Raw genomic sequence first — 25,351 nt, 5'->3', positions numbered from 1 at the left:
AACCACTTCCAGGTCTTCCCTTACCTGGACGATTGGTTACTAAAGGCCCCGACCAGAGCATTAGCGCAGGACGCGGTGCAGGCTTGCACCACTCTGTTCCAAAATCTGGGTCTCACCTTGAACATGGAGAAATCCACGCTGCTGCCGTCACGGACAGCGCGGTTCCTGGGAGCGATGTTGGATTCGCGGCTCTCAAAAGCATTTCCTACTCGAGAAAGGGTACAGAAACTGCAAAGATTAGCAGGAAGCCTTCAAAGAAAAAAGTGTCTTTCTGTACGCAGCTACAAGTCGCTGTTGGGGGTGATGTCATCTTGTATACCCCTGATCCCGCACTGCAGGCTCCGGATGCGCCCCTGCAGGAGCAACTGGACCTCCAGTGGCAGCAAGTGCACGGATCGTTCGACGACAAAGTAATGGTCACTCGAGAGATGAAGGAGACGGTGCTTTGGTGGTCGAATCCACAGAACTTATGCCAAGGTCTATCCTTCGCAAGCGTTCCATCACCTCACATACTGACGACGGATGCGTCATTGGAGGGATGGGGAGCAGTGATGCAGGACCTGCAGGTCAGCGGCCATTGGTCTCCAAGCGACCAAAAGCTACACATCAACCTGTTGGAGCTGAGAGCAATCAGGCTAGCCCTTCAAGCCTTTCTTCCGCGTCTCCAGGGTTCACAGGTGCTAGTCAGGACGGACAACACCACGGCTATGCATTATGTGAACAAGGAAGGAGGGACGAGGTCACTCCCCTTGTCGCGAGAGGCTCAACAGATTCTGGAATGGACCATTCTTCACGGAATTTCTCTAAAGGCGGAGCACTTACCAGGAGTGCTCAACGAGGGAGCCGACAGGCTGAGCAGGCTCGCCTCAGTCAGTCACGAGTGGGAGCTGAAACAACAAGTAATAGATCTACTCTTTCAAAAATGGGGCACACCAGAGGTGGACCTTTTTGCAACGCCGACCAACAAAAAGTGCCTAGCCTACGCCAGCAGGTTCCATCACCAAGGCTCATTGGGCAATGCCCTATCGATAGCCTGGACGGGGAGGTTTCTCTATGCATTTCCACCGATTCCCCTGCTTCCTCGTCTCCTCAGGAAAATGAGGACGGAACCATGCAAGCTCATCCTTATAGCCCCGGCATGGCCAAGACAATTCTGGTACACCGAGCTCCATCTGCTATCGCTAGTACCTCCGATAAGGCTGGAAGATGTTCCGGATCTCCTGGCAATGTCCGAAGGACAAGTTTGGCATCCAGACCCAAGATCGTTGCACCTGACTGCATGGCTCCTGACCAGCGAGAATACATGAATGTTCCTCTTTCCAATGAGGTCAAAGACATCCTCTCTCAGGCAAGGGCTCCGTCCACAAACAAAACATACAGACTGAAGTGGAAAAGATTCTGTATCTGGTGCAAAAAAGAAAAGATTGATCCTTTCACGTCAAAACCTCATCAGCTCCTACCTTACCTACTCTCGCTAGCTAAGTCTAATCTGTCCCATTCTACTATCAAGGTTCATTTAGCGGCAATTTCGAGATTCAGAAGATCTGATTCTGGTCCTTCGTTGTGGTCTGCAAGAATTGTCAAACAATTCCTCAAAGGCCTGTTCAGGGTCTATCCGCCAGTGCGATCTCCTCCTCCAACATGGCATCTAAACTTAGTCCTGGCTCAACTAATGAAGGGACCTTTTGAGCCGATTCTCCGCTCAGACCTAAAATTCTTATCATGGAAGTTAGCTTTACTCTTAGCCCTCACATCAGCGAGGCGAGTGGGGGAGATGCAAGCCCTAACTATCCAAGAACCGTTTTTGCAGTTCAAAAAGAACACTACCATCTTAAGGACGAACCCAAGGTTCATTCCCAAGGTCCCCACTGACTTTCACCTAAATGAGCCGGTCATACTAAAGACATTTTTTCCGAACCCAGTCACTCCAGCAGAAAAGACATTGCACACTCTGGATTTGCAACGCTGTCTAAAGTTCTACATGGACCGAACCAAAGACTTAGGAAAATCTTCACAATTGTTCATTGCTTTCGGCGGTCCAAACAAAGGTCTCCCTCTGTCTAAACAGGGGATCTCGAGATGGATTTCAAGTGCCATTCTGCATTGCCACAAGTTAGCAGGAAAACCTCTAGTGGGCAAGATCCGTGCTCACTCGACGAGATCAGTGGCTTCTTCTACGGCCCTCTTTGCGGGGGTACATATCAAGGACATCTGCAGAGCTGCTACCTGGAGCAGCGTGCACACGTTCACTAAGCATTATTGCTTAGAGTCATTGCAGCAGGATGACGCGGCTGTGGGCCAGGCTGTCCTGAGAAACCTCTTCAAGTGATGGGTGAGCTTTCCTTTCTATCCCACCTTCCATGGGTGACACATTTTGTACTTTTCTGGCTAATGTTATGGTATACTGCTTTACAAAATGTGTTTATGGTGTTTACTGCTTGCTATTCTGATACAAAGCATGGGAATCTATGAAAGTTCCAATACTGGGGTAAGAAAACAAGTTACTTACCTGTAACTTTGGTTCCCCAGTATTGGTAACTTTCATAGATTCCCATGCGCCCACCCACCTCCCCGGGGAAAGCTCAGCCTTCAGCAAGAATGGTGTCTAGCACACTACGGCTACGAAAATCTGAGGCTCTGAGGTTCCTTCAGGAAGGTTCTAAGGGTGAGGCTCTTCTGATTGGCTGACGCCTAGAGTTTGGTCTCTTTTACAAAAAGAGGCTGATATGTTACAAAAGGGAATGAGGCCTAGGCCTTTCCTTTCTCTTTTGTACCTACTACTATGATATTTTTTATTACCGAGACTCCCAGTCCGACGACGGGGAATGATACAAAGCATGGGAATCTATGAAAGTTACCAATACTGGGGAACCAAAGTTACAGGTAAGTAACTTGTTTTCTTGGTCTACACATTTGCTCACACTGCTCCTCAAGCGTTTCACAACTGTAGATACCATTGCTATACCATAACCATTATGATACACTATTGGAATTGTTATCAGAGACACCTCAATGGTGTTCTGCAATGTACTCGCTTGGCAGTTGTGGTTTTTGACATACTGTTGTACCGGAATGTTAAAATACAAATTTCAATAAAGGGATTTAAACAAAAACAAGAAAAGAAAACTTGAACATGACAAAGACAAAGTTGGCTTACAATTGGTACCTCAAAACTTTGTTTTGTCTTTACTAGACATGCACCTAGGACTGGGCTACATACTTCTAGAGCACCCTTTTTGTATAAGACCGCCTAATTCTCCTCCGTAAGGCTTAAAGATTGATTCAAGATTTTTAGAAATGTTGTACTTGTTTTACCAGACCCTTTTATGGGGGACTGGGGGACAGATGATGGCTATTTCCTAAAGATATTGAAAACAATGGATGTTTATGGTTCTTGCTGGGAGTGGAGTGACTTGTTGTTGCAAGAGTAGTGTTTCTGGTCCAAGACCCTTCGAGGCCCTACCAGCCCCAAACAGGAAAATCAATTCTTACGTCAGTCGCCCTTAACCACAGAACGCTACGGTGATAGGACATCCTAGGAAAAAGTGAAGAAAAGGTTATAGCATTGCCATGTAGTCTGATGAATCAAGTAAATCACAGCCCAGTGGCCATTTCAGCAAACTGTTATTCGCTGGATAAACCCCTTTTTCTAGACAAAGATATTTAGCGAACAAGACTGGCCCTCTTTGAAGAAGCACGTTTAAAACATACCAAATAATAAGGAAATGTTTTAGCAGCTTCAAATCACTTTTAAAACTAAACATTTGTCAAAACAATTTTTTAGTTTCATAAATGCTACTGCAACACAACAAAAATGAATTTTAGTTCCTTTCTAAAGCAAAATCCAACAATATTGCAAAGAAAAATGGTTTAACTGTCCAAGGAAAGTAAGACCATCCTTTTTTTAAATGAAAAAAGCACAACCTAACCTGTTTACAATTGGAAAAAAGGGGCGTAGGAGGGAATGGGGCGTGGACGTAGTGAGAGATGGACTGATATTTTAAAGCAAGCTTAGATATTGATTACTCTGGTATCATCTTAAGGCTTGCTCCTTGTAGGATTGGAGCTTCTCATTTCTCTATATCAGAGTGAACACTGGGAGGTGTAGCTGTCATTTGCCCTCTCTTTGTATTGCCTATGTCCAAGGCCTCTGCTCTTTGAAACTATCCCAAATGGCTGCGTTGCATGTAACAACTCATGTTATTGCTCTGTGGACAATCAACTGAAATATTTCTCAAGCTCCAATCCTAAGTAGCTCAAGCTGCCATCTATCTGTAAGGAAACGAAACCTAGGAATATATTTCGTAGCCATCCCTGTTAATTAGATGCTGAGTGAAAGTACTTACAATACCCCTCTAAAATCTTGTCAGGAGCCATGTACTCCTAGCTAACTGTAGAAAATTGGATTGTTAGTGTATAATGAAGAGAAATGCATTCATCTAATTTCCCAACTTTATCAAAGCTATCTGGTGACTTATATCCAATCTGGCTTTCACCCCTGATGCAGCATTGACTCTGCCACATTAGTGGATTGTAGATGTCTAGTGGAACAAAAAAGAACTTAATGCAGGGTAGTTAAAATGCAAATTGATACAATTTAAAAAATGTTATAAAAACCATTTACAAAGGCATACCGCAGTCTACTGGGATTCCTAGCACAGTGTACACGAATTAACTGTGAGGTTTACCTTAAATGCAGGATATGTGGTTTAAGAGCCATAGCTGTAGAACAAGGTTCCAATCTCGGCATCTGAACAATATCCTATGATTCTGGCCAAATCCTTTACTCTCCCCGGGCTTGCCAAAAATGAAAGTCTCTTTGTGTAATGCAAGGGTCCCAACCATTTCTATGCCTTGCATCCCTAAGAAATGTTTGATTAATGGTAGTACTACCTACAAAAGTCTCGCCCGATTCCTAATATGCATACAGTACATGCTTTCCCTCTTTGTCGCATCATCCTGGACATGCAGGGCACCCCAGGTTGGGAACCCCTGGTGTAATGTAACTGAGGTTCAGGTAAGTTCCTGCTTTGTAAAAAACTGGAAAATAAACCATTAAATCACGCAAGAACGTATTCCTTTTTAAGTCTGGCTAGATAGCACATGTGCTGTCTTTTCACCCTCCTGCAATGATTTAATTGTCTCTTCTCTCCTGCTGCTCAAAAAAGCGCTGTGATGTGGCCAGGGCTGGCCATGTCAGCACTTTTTTCCGTGACTTTCTGCCACACTGAGCTGCAGGTTGCTACTATACAAAATGGCTAAAAGACATTCACAATGACAACGCCAATAGCTCTCGTGTTTCCGTGACCCATTGGCTTTGCCAATGCTTGTTCTTAGTAGTGTTTATTGAGAACACTGACTCACCATGTTTACTGCATGCTCTGTCAAGGTTAGGCAACGGTCGCAGTAGCAGCCTGTATAGAGAGCCAATAAAGCAGTAACATCCTTGTAAAAATATGTAGCATAGTTCTAAATGTTGCTAAAAAGTTGTTTGCATGTTATTGGCCCTTTTCCACGGTGCAGATGTGGATTGTTTCCTGTGGGATTTAAAGATGGTATCTTTTTAGTTTCTTGTTGGAAGAGACCTGTGTTGTTACCCGAGAAGCAGGGATTCTGGCTGAGGCATTTCCAGGCTCTACTATGCCCACACTGGAGAATCACCTCTGACAACCTTAATTGGAAGACATCTGGGTGGTGGAATGCCAAGCGAAATGTGAAGAAAAGCCTACACTTTGTCATATGATATACTCCCAAGGGTCACGCTAGCCAATCACAATTTGGCACAATTGGTACATTTTACAACACTACAATGCCCAGGTCAGGAACAGTTTGATTGTAAAATAAAAAGCCTTTAAGCAACTGTGGCAATCTTTCTGTAAGCAAATTACTGGTATAGCGTATCAAAATACATGTTATAGCAGTAAAAATAAATTTGTCTATGCAGCACAGTTTTGAACATTTTAAAATTAATTTAAAGTATAAATCACTTTGATAAAGCAAAATCTAACAGAGTGAAACTGAAAATCTGGTTCAGCATTGAAAGTGAAACTATGCATGCTCCTGTGAAAGCTAAAGTAGCACAGGCATGTATATGTACCTAGTAAGAGTCCCTTGAGAGAGAAAATGAAGGACATGGGAGAAGGTGGGGGAACCCAGGAGAGGCTATAAACATTGGGTAAGTTTGTATAGCACAAAGAGTTGTTGTGTTTGCTAGTTTTCAGATTACATTCTAATGAAAGCAAAGTATTTATGCTAACTGTGAACTAAATTTGGCTTGAAATAAGTCATTTGTTGCCTTTGTTGAGTTTTGAATCATTCATCACAAGCTCTTGATTATGCTTTCTTAAAGTTAGTGTTGTGGTTCCATCCATTTATATCTGTGGTGCAGTTCAGATGTAGCATTTCATTGTCCTCTTTGGAATTGCCACTGGGTTTGACATATAACTGTTGTTGACCTGCTTGTTAAGTCCCACGACTGTAAATCTAAAGTTTATGTTGTGGGCTCGAGGAATGCTTTAACTTTGATTGGTATATGTGATGAACATTTTGACACAGAATGGAAGTTACTTACATAAGCCCTGTCCTTTGTTGCACTACTTACTAATATGTGTTCGTCTTTATACAGGTTTGCATCCTTGTTTGAAGAAACATCAAGATGAGTCGCCGAAAGAGTGCACCTCCTGTGAGAATGACTGAGGAAACAAAGAAACTGCATTGCTGGAATATGCATGAAGACCGTAGGAATGAGGACTTTACAATGGAAGAAGATGGTACCATTCCTGGCCCTAGCTCCTCTTTAATCTCTCCTTTGGTTTTAAATGATACTATAGTCCAAGAACTGACACAGACAGACACCAGTGACAGTTCAAAATCTGTTCTTTCACCGTCCTTTGTTGCGGAGACTGATGAGACCTGCACGGTACAGCCTTCATTATCTATCTGTCCGAACCTCTTGGTATTGCCTCAAAACTCAGAAGAAGGCTGTTGGCAAGCTCTGTTGGCTGAGTTCATTCTTCAACCTCTTCACAGGCAGACGTTTGAAAAAAGCATTCAGGAGCATTCTTTTACATTAACAGCCACTGAATCAGGTGAACAGTTACAGATTTGTGTTCATGCAAAAAATGTTGCGGCAGAAGACAACCAAACCGCACCAAAAGAACTACAAAGGAATAAAGATGATGTGTATTTGGTGATGTCATCTTTCAGTAATGAAACTTTGGAAGATCTGAGGTGGCTTCAGAAGAAGAGTATAATAGGATTGCGTCAGCAACCTGCTTTGCTAGGAACTTTAAAGGTACTTTTTAAAGATCATCTGTTTGGGAAGGGTATTTTTTGTTATTGTGTATAGGAAGGGCTGTTAACAAAATATAGTTCTTTCTATGCGGGCCAAAATCCTTAACAGCAAAATATGAATTCAGCAGAACCTCAAGGCACATGATCCTCTGTGAGACTGTGCTGTCACATGTTTATGATTATGGTTCTAATAAGTGGACTTTAATAGCAAACAGAAAACAGTTACTTTATTCTTGTGCAATAGATTAATTAATCCCCTTAACAGAGTAAACCCTTGCAGTAATGGTGCTGCTGCTGTACCTTCTTTCATGTCTTTGCCCTTTTGGACAAGTAAGATGGTCCACATAGTAGAAAGTTCAAGATGCTTAAACAAACCCGCATTTTTTGGTTAAGCTCCAACTATTCCCAGCTTCTCCGAATGTTCCACTCTCACTGTTGGCTTTAACCCCTAATTAAAAACTTTATGTGCACGTTGTCTGTGAGACATTTATACTAATGTTTATTGATGATCTATGCAAGGAAGACTAATGTACTGTTAATCAGAGTAAACACTGCTTTAATCGTTGCACAATAGGTCTGATCACAGTTCTTATTCACAGTTATATGTGATGAGCATCAAGAACCGAGCATGAGTGGTTTTCAGAACGCTGGATTTGCAGATATGTTTTCAACATTGATCTTAGTACTGCCCATTTGCATGCTTTGATTGTTTGATTTCTTTGACTGTCCAGCTGTAAACACGCAGCAGTGTTGTGTTCACCCCACATATGAGCTCCCTCCCATCTGTTTAACTCTTCAGCGGTTGCAGTTTGTATTCTTGGAATGAGATGATGAAAAGTGTGGAACAAGTGTATAAAATAGTTATATGATTGACTGCTCCTCCCTCATTGAAAAGCAAATACAGAATCAAGTTTGTAGCCTATTTAATATGAAAACATTTTACCAAGAATTAATTACATCTCTGTCACAACCACTTAAATCACATATAACCCTATGGATGTAAGGAGATTTCCATCATATCAGTGCCTCCAAAGCCTCTCGTTACAGTGTAAGTGCAAACCTATTTTGTACTAGTATTGTTGGTTGTAATAGTCTCTTTCAATTGCTCCTAGGATCCATGTATCTTAGTGGCAGAGGTTATAGAGCAAAGAGCATGGCCGCATCTATACACCTAAGGGTTGTCCCACAAATAGAGCTTGGTTCCAGAAGAGAGCCAGAGACCTGATGATTCAAGTCCCCATTTTTTAAAAAAACAAATCATTTTCAGACAGCTTGCTGGTCTCTGGGACTAGGAGCTCCCCTTCATAAAGAAACCGGGTGCTACAGACATCCTGGTTCCTGTCCTAATAATGCCACAATGACATTTGAATCGCCGAAGCATGCAACTTTCATTTTACTCACTGGCCCTAACAAGGAAAATCTCTTAGTAAATTCTGTCTTCCATCTTTGATTAATCCTAACTCAGCAATAGAGTACGTAGTGATAAAAAGATATCAACTTTATCCCTTTTTAGGTTTTGCCTGGCGAAAAGATGCGCTCTGCGCATCTTTTTCGCGCAGGCGAAAACCTGATGAGAACTGTAGTGGGGTTTGGGTCGGCCCTCGTCATTTATTGGCTGGCTCCATAAATGGAGCCTAGCCATTGGACGAGGGGCCTGTCCGTCAATGCCGGACCAGATTCGGGGGCGTTCCCGAGATTCTTTGGCTTTTGCCGACGTCACGCTACGTCAGCCGAAAGCCGATTCTCGGGAACGCCCCCGAATCTGGTAAGGCACTAGTGGCACCCCGAGCGCTCGGCCGCCTCCTACTACGGTGCAAACGCTGCCTCCCTGATTGCCGCCGCTGCCCGGGGCCGAGAATAACTTGAGGATCTCGCAGGGGCCGCGGAGAGCAAGAACGAAGGAGGCTGCCCTCCCATTGGCTGAGGCGGTCGAGCCCCCTCAGTGCCGCCGCGCTAGGAGTGGTTATTGAGCCGCCACGTCATCGCTGGAGCCGCGCTGCGATTGGCCGCAGCTTCGCCACCATCGGAGGCTCGCCCTGAGAGCGGCGCATCCATCGGGAAACTTCGCCGCCCGCCTGCCTGAGCTAGAGACGGGCCGCCGCGCTGCCCGCGGCGACCCGGAAGTGACTAGCCGGCCGGCCAATCCTAGCGCGGCCGGCCGGAAGTGCCCGCCCCCCCCCCCCAGCCCGGGGGAAGAAGGAAGACGGCAGCCCAGGAGGAGAAGAAGTATGGCGGGGCTCCCGTGGCCTGGAGGGAGCCCCGGGAGAAGCGGAGGACGTTGCCGGTCTCCCATGCTGAAGAGGGAGACCGGAGAAGTGCCCAGGAGATTGCCGCCATCGCAAGGAGCCCCCGCCAGGACGGCGGCCCAGGAGAAGAAGTATGGCGTCCACGCGGGGCTCCAGTGGCCTGGAGGGAGCCCCGGGAGAAGCGGAGGACGTTGCCGGTCTCCCATGCCGAAGAGGGAGACCGGAGAAGTGCCCAGGAGATTGCCGCCGTCGCAAGGAGCCCCCACCAGAGTGCCCGGTAAGTTAAATGGGCTACCGAGCGCAGCAGCACCACCACCAGAGGCTTGGGGCTCGGAGCCGCACCATGGTGGACCTGGGCGGCTGCCCCAGGAAACACCTCTGCGAGCCCCTGCTGCCCCCCGCCCTGCTCTGCTGGGCCCTGCTGCTGCTCTGCCAGCATTTGTATGGGCACAATACTCACATTCCGAGATAGCACACTTGGTAAGAGTACCAAGATGAGAAGAGCGTGGAGAAATCGGTCGGTCTGCTTAAGGGATTTGATCTATATATGGATGAAACAGAATCAAGTTGACTCATAGTTCAAGATTTAGGTTTCTTGTACAGGGAGTGCTTTATTTACTTCTTTATTTTAGTTAACATACTGTACATTTCTTCATAAATATACACTTGAAAACCTACAATAATATTTAAAATTTAAAATAATCAATCGATAACAGATCTAGTCGTCAACAACCCTCGTAATCACACTATGTATTTTCTACTGTGTCTGCAAATCCCTCTCTCCTGATTGGTCACATTAACTTTGATCGTTGGGCATCTAAAAAGAATAAATTGCACATATTCTATCTCCTGTCACACAACCTACTCATCTAGTTTGCATACTTGAAAGCCACCCCAGAACCCTCAGTTTCACGAACTGGAATCAATCCCAGTGGGTACCAGGTACAATCATGTTGCTTCGACAGAGTGGGCCATTCAGAGCAGAGAACATGAAATAACTTCTCATGATTATATTTTTACAAGATGGTCAATGTTTGATGATGAGCCATAAAATAGCAACTTGTCTCATTTGCAATTTGCAGCATCCTCCAAGTTATACCCAAATCGCAAGACCCGATCAACCAAGGGTGTCTTACAACACCTAGTACTCCTTCACTGCTTGTTTGCCACCATGAGCCATAGTCTCTTTCAACTAGTAAACACGTAGGCGGCTATTGAGAATTTAATTGTATAAAGACAGGAGATGCTGCACCACCATTGTTGTACAAGAAGTGAGTCCCTTTTCAGATCGAATCAGGGCACAGCTGGTCTTGCGTTGCTTCTTTTCCAGTTCGGGGAGTACCCGTCCTGGCAGTTCAGGCTGGACTGTTCTTACTGATTTACATATAGCTGAGTCCAAAATGAAATGGCATGATGAGCAAAGAAGGAACGATAGATTGGGATGCAAGCATTCCTCCCATCATCTTTGGTGTGTTTATTTTTGGTTACTGGCATTAGTATTGTGCTCCCAAGGAATTACTTTTATGCATTTGGTCCTGTTTCCTAGTGGTAGATTAGATTAATAGGCGTTGGGTGTGATCAATAGTGGGGGTTGTGTAAGGTCATGAATATGGTTGGTGGGATGAGTAGATAGGATGGAGATGATTATGCACTGTAAGAGTGCAGGATATAGTCCCCAAAAGGGGGTGGTTGAAGGTTTTCAGCCAAGTTTACATTTTTATGCAGGGTGCCTCCGTGTGCCCCTGTTGCCTGCTTGTGCTGTGTGGGTGTGTGTGGAAGGCTCTGTGTGGTTGTGTGGAGGGCTCTGTGTGGCTGTGTGTGTGGGGGGCTCTGTGTGTGTTTGTGTGTGTCATTTGCGAGAGATAAAGCTAGTGGGATTGTAAATGACAATGCCATTTATTTATGTTAAAAAAAAAACATAAATCAAAATAATGTCAAGAGCAATGCCAATAGCTCTAACTTTAACAAAGGCAAAACCATTGCATTGTAAATGCTTGTTTTAGTGATGAGATTTGTGTTCTGGGTTTGAAAAAAAAAAAACGTGTCTACAGAAATATTTTTTTTTCTCCCAGAAAAAGATCTGTACAAGAATGCAACACGTAAGTGCAACCTTCAAGTACCCTTCGCTGTTTCTTAATTTGCAGACCAGAGCTTCTTTATCGAAAGTGGGAACTCAGCTGTGATTGCATGTTGCATGTCTTTCTTGTTTCGTTGCTTGGTACAGTTAAATGCTTTACACTAGTTCCTGTGTTTAAGCCTTGCTGCTAGAAGCCATAGCTACCGAGGGTTGAGCTTAAGATTGTGCAAGCGAGCCTGACTGGACCCAAGGCAGTTTTTGTAAGAGTATTCCACGGTAAGGCCACATGGATACTCACATTGCCCATAAGGAGTTTGCCCTTCAGGGGATTACATTTGGTGAAAGTCTTGGAGATCTGAGATGTACGGGGCCAGTGCGTGGCATAGTTGCAAACAGCAATGGAACTGGCTTCTGTGGAGTTGCGGATCTGATTCCAGGGTCTGAAAAGATTTGAGGACCGTCCCCCTCAAGATGTTGCCCAAAGTAGAGAGGCCTATCAGGTCCCACTAATGAAAGCCCTCAAGTGTGGCCACTTGTGACAGCCAAAGGCCTTGCCACGGTGATGTCCATAGTGTCAGTCTTTTCTACCACCCCATCCATTGAAGGAACCCTCAATCAATCAATCAGGACACTTGTAAAGCACACTACATACCCGTGAGGATCTCAATGCGCTTGGGGGTGAGGGAGGGTGTTGCTACTGATCGAAGAGCCGGGTCTTGAGTCTTCGGAAGGCCAGTAGGTCTTGGGTCTGCCGTAGGTTGGTGGGTAGGGTGTTCCAGGTCTTGGCGGCGAGGTGGGAGGAGGATCTGCTGCCAGCAGTCATTCTTCGGATGAGGGGGGACTGTGGCGAGTGCGAGGCCGGCGGAGCGGAGCTGGCGGGTGGGGGCGTAGAAGCTGAGTCGTCTGCTGAGGTATACTGGGCCGGTGTTGTGGAGAGCTTTGTGTGCGTGGATGAGGAGCTTGAAGGTTATCCTCTTGTTGACAGGGAGCCAGTGCAGGTCTCTCAGGTAGGGTGTGATGTGGCTGCGGCGGTGGATGTCAAGGATCAGACGTGCCGAGGCGTTCTGGATGCGTTGCAGCCGTCTCAGGAGCTTGGCCGACGTTCCTGTGTAGAGGGCGTTTCCGTAGTCCAGCCTGCTGCTGACGAGGGCCTGGGTGACTGTTCTTCTAGTTTCGGTGGGGATCCACTTGAAGATCCTGGGGAGCATTTGGAGGGTGTTGAAGCAGGATGAGGAGACTGCGTTGACCTGCTAGGCCATGGAGAGGGTGGAGTCGAGGATTACCAGTAGGTTGCGTGCGTGGGCTCTGGGAGTCAGGGCTGTTCCTTGTGTTGTCGGCCACCAGGAGTTGTCCCAAGCTGAGGGGGTAGAGCCTAGGATGAGGACCTCCATCTTGTCTGAGTTCAGCTTCAGTCTGCTGTTCCTCATCCATTCGGCGACAGCCTTCATTCCTTCGTGGAGGTTGGTTTTGGCAGTGTGAGGGTCTTTGGTGAGGGAGAGGATAAGCTGGGTGTCGTCGGCGTAGGAGATGATGTTGAGGTTGTGCAGTCGGGCAACGTGGGTGAGGGGTGCCATGTAGATGTTGAACAGCGTTGGGCGGAGGGATGAGCCCTGGGGAACGCCGCAGATCTCGGTGGCTTTGGAGCGGAAGGGGGGAGGCGGACGCTCTATGTTCTACTGGAGAGGGAGGAGGTGGTCCAGTCCAGAGCCTTCTCTTGGATACCGGCGTTGTGTAGGCGTGTTCGTAGTGTGCGGTGGCAGACCGTGCCGAAGGCGGCTGACAGGTCCAGGAGGATGAGGGCCGCTGTTTCTCTGTTGACTAGCAGGGTCCTGATGTCGTCGGTGGCGGTGATGAGGGCGGTTTCTGTGCTATGGTTGCTGCGAAACCTGGACTGGGATGGGTCCAGGACGCTGTTCTCCTCAAGGTTGCGGGTTAGTTGTTTGTTGACGGTTTTCTCGATGACCTTCGCTGGGAAAGGGAGCAGGGAGATGGGCCGGAAGTTCTTCAGGTCCTTGGGGTCCGCCTTGGGCTTCTTGAGTAAGGTGTTGATCTCTGCATGTTTCCAGCTTTCCGGGAAGGTTGCTGTCTCGAAGGAGATGTTGATTACTTTCCGGTGATGGGGTGCGATGGCTGTGCTGGCTTTGTTGAAGAGGTGGGGTGGGCATGGATCTAAGGATGATCCGGAGTGGATGGTGTTCATGATCTTGCTGGTGTCCTCGTCGTTGATACAGGTCCAAGAGAGGAGGCGGTTGATGCGGGTGGTGGTCGTGGTGGCGGATGTCTCAGTGGTAGTCGGGGCGGTCGTAACGTCGAAGCTGTCGTGGATGTCGGCGATCCTGCGGTGGAAGAAGGTGGCCAGCGAGTCGCCACAGGTCTTGCGAAGGTGGGATTTCGTTGGTGTTGGTGTTGGAGCTGGAGAGTTCCTTCACAATGTTGAAGAGCTCTTTGCTGTTGTGGGAGTTGTTGTCTAGGCGGTCTTTGAAGGAGGCCTTCTTGGCAGCTCTGATGGGGTGATGGTGTCTGCGGGTGGCGTTCCTCGCCATTGCTTGATCATACCTGTTGCCGGTGGGAGACCCTCACACCCACTTTCGCTATATAAGTACGAAATAACTGGAGCAATAACACCCATTGCTTGGATGCATATGCAGAGTCCTCCTGTGTCCCGTATCACCAGTCATTGATTGGGAGATGCGGTGCTAGATCGTAAGATGCAAATATCTTCGGCAGCTTTGCCACCACAATCTTGGATGCATTCCTCTAAGGCACAGCTTTCCAAACTGTGTGGCGCGACACGTTACTGTGTCGCGCCCCATGTGTAGGTGTGTCGTGCTTGTTAGGGCTGCCCGGGGGGGTTAAGAATGCGCTGTTTATCTGCCCATTGACGTGCTGATGTTTCATTTAGCGCGTGTTTGGAGCTCACGCTGCGGTTGTAATTACTGTAATCTCGGGAACAAGCATTTCACTTAGCCGAGAGGGTGGCGGGGCGCTGTCTGCAGCAACACTGGCGATCTGTCTTGTTTGAGCCCTGGACAGGACAAACAGAAGAGGAGCTTAAAAAACCCATTTGGGGAAAAATGTTCTAATCCTCATCGCAGGCTGAAGGGGGCAGGGTTCTTGGAATGTCAAACAATAGACTCCACTAGCATCTTGTGTTTGCGTTCTGTCTTTATTTGTGTACTGTACTTCTCTGGAAAACGAAATGCAGTTCAATGGTTCCATCAACAGTTTATATCGTCTTAGGGCTATGCAGTGATAAAATCCAATATTTCAGTCAGAAGGGGAGAAAGAGAAATTATATAGAGCCTTGTTTACCAATTTGTAGTTACATTGGCAGATAAATTCACATGTACTCGAAGGTCATTCTCAATTTTGCCATTCTTCTTTTTAACACGGTCGTTTCAGTTTGTGCCCTTTAGGTAAAATCGAAGCCGACCACTTACAGATGGATTCTGCTGGGCCCAGTTGCTACCGTGGATTTTTGACACATTAGAAACTTTTATGAAAAGAGCGCCAGTTAATTCTGGTTGTGTCTTCGAAAAGTTTACTTGTGTCTAACATTGTCAATTTGTTACAGTTTGCATTTTTGCTCTTAATCTATAAAACTTCTGCTTGTTTTTTCCTGCTCGGTCAAAAACGCACGTGTGATAAGTGGGTGCAGTTGAAACCATTTACAGTGAACATTTACATAGGATAAGTACATTCCCTTGAAACGTTTGCAAATAATAAGCTCGAATTTCCCTCATGATTAGTTTATATGATTGATGTATGGAAATCGCATTTTATTCATAGGGGAGCATTATAATCACAAGTGTAGAGCGCAGCCAATATAATCTTTTGTCTTATCAACATGAAGTATTACAATTTTGAAATATATTTACTTGAAAATTGATGTGCTTAGCCCTTGGAAAAGTGCGAAAAGAACAATTGATGGTTAGAATGCAGAACAATGTCATGCATTCACCCCAGTACAAAGACCTGGCCTAAATCCATGGTCTTTTTGCTCACCATGCCATTTCAGTTTGAACCCAGCCATATGCAAATCAGTCTTGACCCTGCACCCAATGAGAACAGTCTAGCCCCAACTGCCAGGCCAGGCCCTCCCTGGACTGGAACCAAGCAACATAGGACCAGTTTCGGGGTATCACCCCTCATCAGCCAGGATGGCTTGACTCCAGTGGCATGGATAGCACGGGACCCAGGTCTGGGCATACCCAGCCCACTCGGGGTGACAAATGCAAAAAGAACAGTTGATGGACAGAATGTAGAACAATGTCATGCGTTTACCCCAGTAGAGAGATCTGGGCCTAAATCCATCGTTTTTTTGCTCACCATGCCATTTGAGTTCAGGGGTCACAACAAACGTTTGTATCCGTCCACTAGCACTTATAAATTAAGTGTTGCAAAACCGAAGGTATCCACTTTCGGCAAAGTACAGAAACACGAGATGCAACAGCTCATTAGGCCACTGGGTGGCAAGAATAGGCTTCAGTGTTGTGTGGAAAAGCAAACCCAGCTGAAGCCAGGATACTAGATCAAAAGTGTGGCCATGAAGAGCAGAGTTTTACGAGACAGAATTCCTCCAAGAACATGCAACATTCTGGGATTCTAGACTACAGAGATTTAGTCTAGTGCCGAAACTGGTGACCTGGTGATCTGGAACTTTTGGTTTTAATTCCAGCTCTGGCACTTGACTTTAAAATGTGTGATTCTGGGCAAATGAGTTGACCTCACTGTGCATAAAATTGTAAATATGTGTGGAATGTATCGTGATTGGAAATATATAATATGTAATATCACAAATGTGCAAATCTCCTGTTAATGCTCTGTTACGAACCATGTGGGTTTTCTTCAGATCCATACAAAACATACGTACATTATCTGGAGGTGGGGGTGTGTGTGGGGGGTTGTGTGTGTGTGTAGGGGGGTTGTGTGCATGTGTGGGGTTGTGTGTGTGTGGGGGGGTTGTGTGTGGGGGGGTTGTGTGTGGGGGGGTGTGTGTGGGGGGTTGTGTGGTTGTGTGTGTGTGTGTGTGTGGATGTGGGGGTGGGGTTGTGTGTGGGTGTGTGTGTGTGTGGGGTTGTTTGTGTGGGGGTTGTGTATGGGGTTGTTTGTGTGGGGGGGTTGTGTGTGGGGGGTGTGGGTGTGTGTGTGGGGGTGTGGGGGTTGTGTGTGTGGGGTTGTGTCTGGGGTTGTGTGTGTGTGGGGGGAGGTGTGTGTGTGTGTGTGTTTGGGGATGTGGGGGTGGGATTGTGTGTGGGGGTGGGTTGTTTATGTCTGGGGTTGTGTGTGGGTGGGTGGGTGTGGGGTTGTGTGTGGGGTTGGATGTGTGTGTGTGTGTGTGTGGGGTTGTGTGTGGGGTTGTGGGTGGTTCGGGCTTGCTCGCTGAGCTCGCTCACATTACCGTGTCCCTGAAATTTTTTTCACAAAAAGGTGTGTCACCAACATGAAAAGTTTGGAAAGCTGTGCTCTAAGGCAATGCTAAGGATGCAGCCAGCCCAAAGGAAGCTGATAGGAATACAATTCACTGATCGGAACCACTGTCGGGGGATTGGGTACAGAAAATTCTTCCATTGGTAAAACCGTCTAGGTAGTGATACTGTTTTGAAAATGGCAGACCTACCCGTGAGGGAGAGGGGCAGAACCTACCTTAGACACGTTTATCCTCTTTGAGGCATGCCAGAACGGGGTCAAGCTTATGCTCCCAAGTTGATGTAGTGTGGGGGGATGCGAACACCCCCAAATACTTGAGATTATTTGTGGCGACTTGAAGTCCTGATGCCCAGCTAAGGTCTTGTGGATACTTGCCCAAAGGGAGTACAGAGGATTTGGAGCTGTTTAGTTAAAGTCCGGAGGATTCGCCGAAGATGTGCATGATTTGCAGAATGCGTGGTCCTGAGGCTCCTGGAGAGGTTAAAAAGAACATTTAGTAGTCTGCATATAATGCTATTCTATCCAAGGGACCATACCCTATTCAAACTGAGAGGTCTGCTTTATCAACTCCTGAAGGACACTTTCTGTCGAAGGTGATGCCATTTGGATTGAAAAATGCACCCTGCCACCTTCCAGAGGGTGAGCAGAGTACTTTCAGGTTTGGAATGCTTTCGTGTAGCATATCTGGAATATATTGTTGTCTTTAGTTCCACCTGGGAGGATCACCTGGCCCATCTTATAGAATTGTTTAAAGCCTTTCAACGGGCAGGGCTGACTATAAAGGCCAGTAAGTGCCAGATAGGGCAAGGGTCTGTAGTGTATGTGGGCCTCTAAATGGGTGGAAGCCATGTACAATCTTTCCAACTCAAGATCCAGACAATTCTGGCCTGGGAAGCTCCCAAGACAAAGACACAAGTCAGAGCCTTTCTTGGCTTTACTGGGTGTTACAGGAGGTTTGTAAATTGGTATTGTACCATAGTGGCATGATTAATAGAGTTAACTCCCAAAAAGGAGCCAAGAAAAATCATATGGACTGATCAATGTCAAATGCCTTTGACACCCTTAAGGAAGCCTTATGCTCAGCACCTGATTTTAGCAAAGAGTGTGTGGTCCAAAGTGATGCTTCAGAACATGGGATTGAGGTAATACTATCACAGCTGAATGACCAGGTCCAAGATCAACCAGTTGCCTTTATCAGCAGGCAACTCCTCCCCAGATATCAACTTGAAATACTATTGAGAGCAAAGCCTGTGACTTGGTCCCTGAAGAAGTTGAAACCCTACCTGCTTGGGACTCATTTCACAGTTCAAGCTGACCTCAGACCTCTCAGATGGCTGAACAGTTTGAGGTTCTCTCCTCTCATTTGCATCAGACAGTCCCTCTACTTACAGGTTATGAACTTTACAGTGAAACCTAGACCTGGGACTGACCATTCCAATGCCGATGCCCATTCCAGGTTCTTCCACTTAGCTGATGAGAACCACCAGGAAAGGGTTAATTACTCATCACCTATCGTCTGGAGGGGCACATGTAAAGAAATACCTCTTTTGGCATGTTCACTCCCATATTTTTGGACTGATGCTGCTGGTTTATCGACTCTGAGAGTGCACTGGGCCTGCTAATTAGACTACTGTGCCAGTGCTCTAACCCATTACAAAGAATATGTCGAATTGGCTATCCCCAATTGGCAAGGGCTGACTTACTTATAATTCCCTAGTATATGGTACCTAGGGCATGTAAGGCAGAGTGTCCTCCCAGGCTGCAACACTGCTTGTGCCACCCTGTGTGTTAAAATGTACAAAATGGCTCCCAGCCTGCCATTGCAGACTGAAAGAGCAGTGGTAACACTGCTAGTTCGACGTTGGCATTCAAACTAATGGCAAGGCCCCCCACTTTACTTAACATTATATGTAAGTATACCCTAAGGAACGCCTATAGAGTCCTTAAGGCAGGGAGCTGTATTTTTATTAAGTAAAACTTGTATTTTTATATATGTCTTAACAGCAACACTTCTAAATTGTAATTTTGCTGTGTGAGGGCCAGTAGCTGCATTGGCTAACACGAGGTTACCGCCTGACCGCTCAGCTAACTTATGAATGAAACTACCTATAATTTAATGTCACTATTAATCAAATGCAATTTGTAGAAAGTTGCCACTTTTTGACCCAGTTTTCCAGTGGCTTCACATGGGTACTGGCCAACAGACTGCATTCTGCCCGCCTGGGGAGTGGTGTGAATGACTCGCAGGCTTAGAAACAATAGCAGTCTGCTATAGGGCGCGGTGTTACCCCCCCTTCACAGGAAGCAATTCAGGGTGTTCGCCCAAAAGGCGAGCTTCAAAGGCGAAGCCGCCTTTGATGGGCAAATCACATTCACATTCCTGTGGGACTGTCCTTTGTTCAGGTACACAGGCTGGAGACATGGACAGTGAGATAAATCCAGTGCCCAAACCATTGTAGCCCACAGGTAGGCACACCTCTAGGATGTATTACCGAGTTCCTGACATCTGAGGAAGGGTCCCGATGTCTTGAGTGGACAGAATAGTGCACTCTGGGATTGCTAGATGTCACACATAGCCGGGAAGTCATCACCAAGAGGGAGGTGGCCTGGTAACCCATTGACTAGTGACCACATCATCCCTCCAGGGCACTTTCTGGGAATAAATATGGCACCCCTGGCACCCTGCACCACGGATCATGTCGGAACTAGAATAAGGTCAGACTAGGGACTGCCGTGCTACCTCCTGGATGGCATAAAAAGAACCTGTATCGTCTCCTGGACTACACCCTCTGCATCTTTGGCTAATGAACTGTGCCCGTGGCCCCTGACTTAGGGAAAAGTTTTCCCCCAGTCCCAGAACAAAGGAGCCTTCTTGTTTGAAGATTCAGCGGTGGCAGTTGACAGCTTTCAACCTTCCTCTTGAAATCTGTAATGGGATTCTGGGAGCTAGGTGTTCCTCCATGAAGACCATATATGCCTGGCAGGGTGTGCAGAAAAGTCCATTGACCCCTTTCTAAAGTTTTGTGTTTTGCTCTTTCCCTTGCCCTGGAGGGCTCTGCCCTTGGCAGAATTAAGCCATACCTTTCTTCTCCGTCAGCCTTCGTGCGGCTGTCTGACTAACCCCCCTTTGTTTAAATCACCTCTTGTACATAGGTATTTGAAAGGCCTTGTCCACCTTTTTCTCCCTTCACCATTCAGTATGCTTCAGTGGGACCTTAATTTGGTTCTGAGATTTTTGATGTGTGCTCCGTTTGATACTCTACACAACTGTCCACTCAGGCGACTCACGCTCGAAACAGCCTTTCCGGTGGCCATTACATCCGACTGTAGAGTAAGTGAGCTGCAGGCATTGTCATCTGAGCCGCCAAAATTATCCTCACTGACTAAGTGGTGCTTCACACAAGGGCTTCCTTTCTACCGAAAGTGGTCACACGAATCCATGTAGGACTGTATCACCCTACCTACCTTCTACCTTCTCCACATCCCTCTAAAGAAGAGGAGCGACTCCACCGTCTGGACCTAAAAGAGTGTTGTCGTTCAACCTTGACCGCACATGGGAGTTCTGGGTGTACGACCAACTCTTTGTGGGTTATGTTGGTGCAAAGAAAGATCAGACGGTGCAGATGCAAGCCTTCTCTCTCTGGGTCATGCTTTGCAACAAAATCTGATAAACACGGGCCAGGAAGCAACCTCCTGAAGGATTGCGAGCTCATTCCACCAGAGCTAAAACTGCTATCTCTCAGAAACAGAAACCTAGCTCGCAGAGTTCCAGTTCTGGATATTTGTCAGGCAGCAATGTGGGCTTCCCTGCACATGTTTACCAAACTTTGTCTGGTCCGTGGAGATGGGCACTTTGCCCATTCGGTCCTACAGGACTTCCTAGTCTGAAATTGGTCTGCAGACTTTCCTTCAGGGCTGGTATTGCCTGGGTATCTATTCAAAGGTAACAAGTTACTTCCCTTTGGTAACTCCTTACATGGTAGAGACTATATCTAGCCACCGACCCACCCATCATACCAACTCTGTGAACATATTTCTAGGGTCAGGGCTGATCCCTTTCAGAGCCCTAGTTTGGACACACCAGTGTCAGTATGCTTCAAGGCTCAGCGCTTCTGGCTTGACAAATCGTGAACTGTAACTGACGTCAGTGCGCCTGGGTGGCACCTATATGGGTCCCGCCGTTCAGATGAAGCCCACTGATACGATCAAGAGCGGATGCTACTGGTCCTAGTCACTGAGAAAGCGTTTGACAGGGTCCATTGGCAATATCTAGCAGTTACCTTTGAACACTTCTGGCTTTGAGCCCGATTGAGTAGGCGGATCCTCAGCAGCTATACCCAACCCATGGCAGGGGTTTGAGTCAACAGACACTCCTCCACTCCCCTTTAGCAGAGGAACATGGTAGGAATGCCCTTTGTCGCCCATGCTCTTTGCCCTCTATATGGAGCCTATGGCAAATAGAGTTTGGACCAACCCTAATATATGAGGGATTCTATTTGGGGGAAGACCAACACACTACCAGCCTATATGCAGACGACATCCTAGCGACTCCAGAGGATCCTTCTGCCTCCCTACCTGCCTTTCTTGAAGAGCTAGAGGCATTTAGCCCGGCAGTAGGCTTCGAGGCAAATACCCACAAACCACAGGCCTTCAATCTGACCCTCCAGTCACATACGCTAGATGACTTACGGCGGACTCGCCAGATCAAGGCCGACCTACGTCGATTGCTACCTTATTCACTCTCCTGCTTGGACGCGTTGCAGCTGTTAAGATGGCGATCCTTCCCCGGGTTTTGTTCCTTCTTCAGGTTATGCCTGTAGAACCACCCCCTGGGATAGTACGTTCTCTTCAGCAGGAGCTTAACCAATTTGTGTGGGCTGACAAAAGACCTCGCATATGTAGAGATCTGTTACAGACCCCCAATTGCAGGAGGTTCAGGGCTTCCAAACCTTTATCACTATTATCAGGCCACTCAACTTAGGGTCTTTGTTGAATGGTCCTGAATGAGTCTGAGAAGCACTGGCTTTTCATGGATAAGGCCTTGGCAAGGCAGCCTCTGTGGAGAGTTACTTTTTTCCCTTAATACGCCTGACCCAAAACCCTCTATCTTTCTCACATTACTAAGTCTTTGTTGGCCACCTAGAATAGACTGGCGATACAGGAGGGTCTCACATCCTTTCCTTCCCAACAGAAGCCTTTAGTTGGGAATCTAGACTTCACCCCAGGCTGACGTGACCCTACATTTTACTCCTGGAAACAAGCGGGTTGCAGATCTATTGGCCACCTATTCGACCTCGAAGGGCCTGCTACCTTTGGGTCCTTACCTACAGCACATGCGTTGTCGGAGTCTGAGCGCCGGCATTACACCCAGATCCTCCACTGAGTGACGCACCCATCTGTCTGCACTCGAGCACCGCGTCAGCTTACCCCCTTCTAGTGTTGGTTGCTCTCTAAGACCTCCAGTACTAGACTCATTTCAGAATTATATCGCTTAATGAGCCTCACAACTACGCTATCCAAATCCCCTAGCCAGAAACGCTGGGAGTTGGAAAAAGGAATAGAGCTAACATTGAAAGAGTAGGGAGACATTTATTATTGTGCAAGGCACATCGACCACTACTTGGACAGTATCGAAACGGTGATAAAGATCGTCACCTATGGTATTTTACACCCAACTGATTGCACAAATGTAACCCATCTAGATCGTCGGAGTGCTAGCGCCAATGTGGATCTTCGGGTACCCTGCTACACATCTTATGGGACTGCCTGAAACTCGTTTTCTTACTGGTCGCAGGTTCTTAATGACATTGACACCCATTTTGAGACAGAAATTCCCAGCTTACATTATCCTGGGCCTCCCGAATGCACTTACCTTTACACTTAAATCTCGCCAGGGCAGACAGATTGGAATGGCATTGGGGGCACTCTTGTAGAATATCTTGACAAACTGGGGCACGGGGCAAAGTCCAACCTATCAAGGTTGGTTGAACCGCATGTAGTACATCCTAAGGATGGAATGTAAACTATCACTTTTTCGAATAGGGGTTCTTCCTTCCCCAAGCTGTGGAGCTCATTTTCGAAATTATTATCGTCAGTGTCACAAACTTACCTGCCCCAAATACTTAAAACTTCTCTGTCTTTCTGAGGCCCTCTCCACTACCACTTAAGATAGTCCAGCTTGTGGATTGGCTATGCATGAGACAGTGTTGTTTTCATTTTGATGTGCTACCGAGTCCTGGGGTTAGGGGGAGGCGAGGGAGTTATGGGGAGGTCACACACTCTCATGCTATGTGGCCGATGGCTATCAGTCCTTGAATCCCTCATGTTTTTTGTCTCAAATTAATAAAGATATTTAAACCGTTAAATTTTCCTTCCTTTATTGTGCATCTGCCTCTAGTCTCCACCCTTGGCTTAGCTCATCCTTTTTAAACATTCTTTAGAACATGGCGTGCCTCATTGGGCTGACAATAAGAAATGATCATCCATTCTTTTCCCAACCCATGTGTGCTTACCGAGAAGTGTGGTAAAGGCAGAATGGGGAGTTCTGTGTCTGCTTCTTAGCTCACCAGGTAACACTGTCTATGGAAGCTGACTCCTCATGTGGTACCTCTGTATCGCTGCTGATACTCCCTTGAAGCTTATTTGCTGATGGAGTGTTTACCCAGGACTGGTCTTGCAGGTGAGGTTTCTCCAAATGGGCTTGGAGAGTGCCTATCAAACATTCTAGGTATAGGTGTTCCCACTGGGCTCTGATGTGGGGAACACTGGAGAGAGTTTAATATTATGTAATGGAGGGCATTTGGCACCCTGCCTTGTCACAGTCACAAAAAAAATCTTTAGAAGAGCCTTTCAAAGTAAGTACAATGGGATATTAGTAGATCAAATAGCCAAACAAAATTATGAAATAGCATTACACTAGGTCAGCTGTATACATGTTTTCTTGTGAGAAGCACTGATATCAGGGAGAGATGTGCAGGGAAACAGCCTTCACCGCGCAGGACCTTCACGCAGGTAAGTACCACAAAGATAAGTAGTTTAATCTTTAGAATGCAGTACTTAAACATGCAGGTAAGATTTTATTTTTAAAAATAACATGATATTTGAATGAGGTATAAAAGAAAAACGAGGCTAAAGGTGAGGATAAAGGGAGGTAAGAGTAATTTTAGTATTTTGCAGTGGATACACGTTAAGGAAGATCAGTGTCATTATAGGTTTATGGATGGGTAGATGTGAAAGGAGGTTAGGAATAAAAAAGGGAGGGTTCTGGGGGTTCATCCTAAAACATATTTATATATGTGTATACTGCTATATAAAAGTGTGTCTACACATACATAAAGACACACTTTTTTGTGCTACATACATATACACAACAATGCGTAGTAAAGATCCACAATGTATGCCACATCTGGTAAAGCTCAATACGTGGTATTACATGTGTGGTAATGGCATGTATGGTAAAGATATATAACTGACGTAAGCCGGCTTACGGAATTCCAAACTTAATTCCAAGTAGAACAGTTCTAAACAATAGAAGTAATTTAGGAACACTTCTAGAAATAGAACACTGTAGATGTTCTATTTCAGGCACTGACTCAAAAAGGTATCAATCCACTGTCTAGCAGTTATTTTGTTCAATGTCATGGAGAGACACCATCTTGTGGGTCTCTGTTTTTTCATTGTTAATCTTTAATATAGCAAGACCAAGTGGCCCTACTTCGCTCTTGATCTGTCTTTCTCCTGCCAATGGAGTGCTCCTTGGCTAGAGATGTTTGAAGGTTTTGCCTGTGTGGGTCCTAGTTCTAAGACTCCTTGTAACGGCAGGGGCTTGTTTTTCTAAGAAAAAGATTTTTAGCAGGGGCAAGGAAAGTCTATAGTTTCTATGAGATGGACATATCCATATCTAAACAGGCTTTATTCAACAGATTATGTCATAAAAGCATTTACATAGAGCAAATAAAACATAGGTGATAACAATACAACTTCAGCACAGTAAACAATAAAGCCTGAACAGTAGTACCTCATCACCATATAAAAGAAGATCAATTAAACTTTAAGAATTCATTGACTTCAGATATTAAAACTTAATTTAAAACAGTTAAAAATTTATTTTTGGAAATTGCAAAGCATATTTACACTAGGCATGTTCACGAAATAGGTTGGCTTCTTCTATCATATCTGGGTTAAGTACGGTTAGACACTACTTTATTCTTATGGCCCAAGACCACCCCAGGAATTTAGCCATTGCTATGGCAATCGTTGGTAATGTGTCTGTTCTAAGGATTCGACCCGCTTCACTAGCCCTACC

General features: G+C 46.1%; 1 protein-coding gene across 1 annotated transcript in view; it reads left to right on the top strand.

The window, feature by feature from the left end:
• SHPRH (SNF2 histone linker PHD RING helicase) overlaps nucleotides 1-25,351 on the top strand; it is an 884,400-nt gene that overhangs the window by 104,362 nt on the left and 754,687 nt on the right. The window contains exon 2 of the mRNA XM_078648685.1: nucleotides 6,626-7,294. Within this exon, the coding sequence (XP_078504811.1) occupies nucleotides 6,656-7,294 (639 nt within the window). The 5' untranslated portion in view covers nucleotides 6,626-6,655. The remainder of the gene's footprint in view (nucleotides 1-6,625; nucleotides 7,295-25,351) is intronic.

This window comes from Lissotriton helveticus, chromosome 6 (assembly GCF_964261635.1).
Source record: "Lissotriton helveticus chromosome 6, aLisHel1.1, whole genome shotgun sequence".
Taxonomy (NCBI): Eukaryota; Metazoa; Chordata; class Amphibia; order Caudata; family Salamandridae; genus Lissotriton; species Lissotriton helveticus.
Note: the sequence above shows the minus strand (reverse complement) of the source record. Positions and strands in the feature narration are given on the sequence as shown.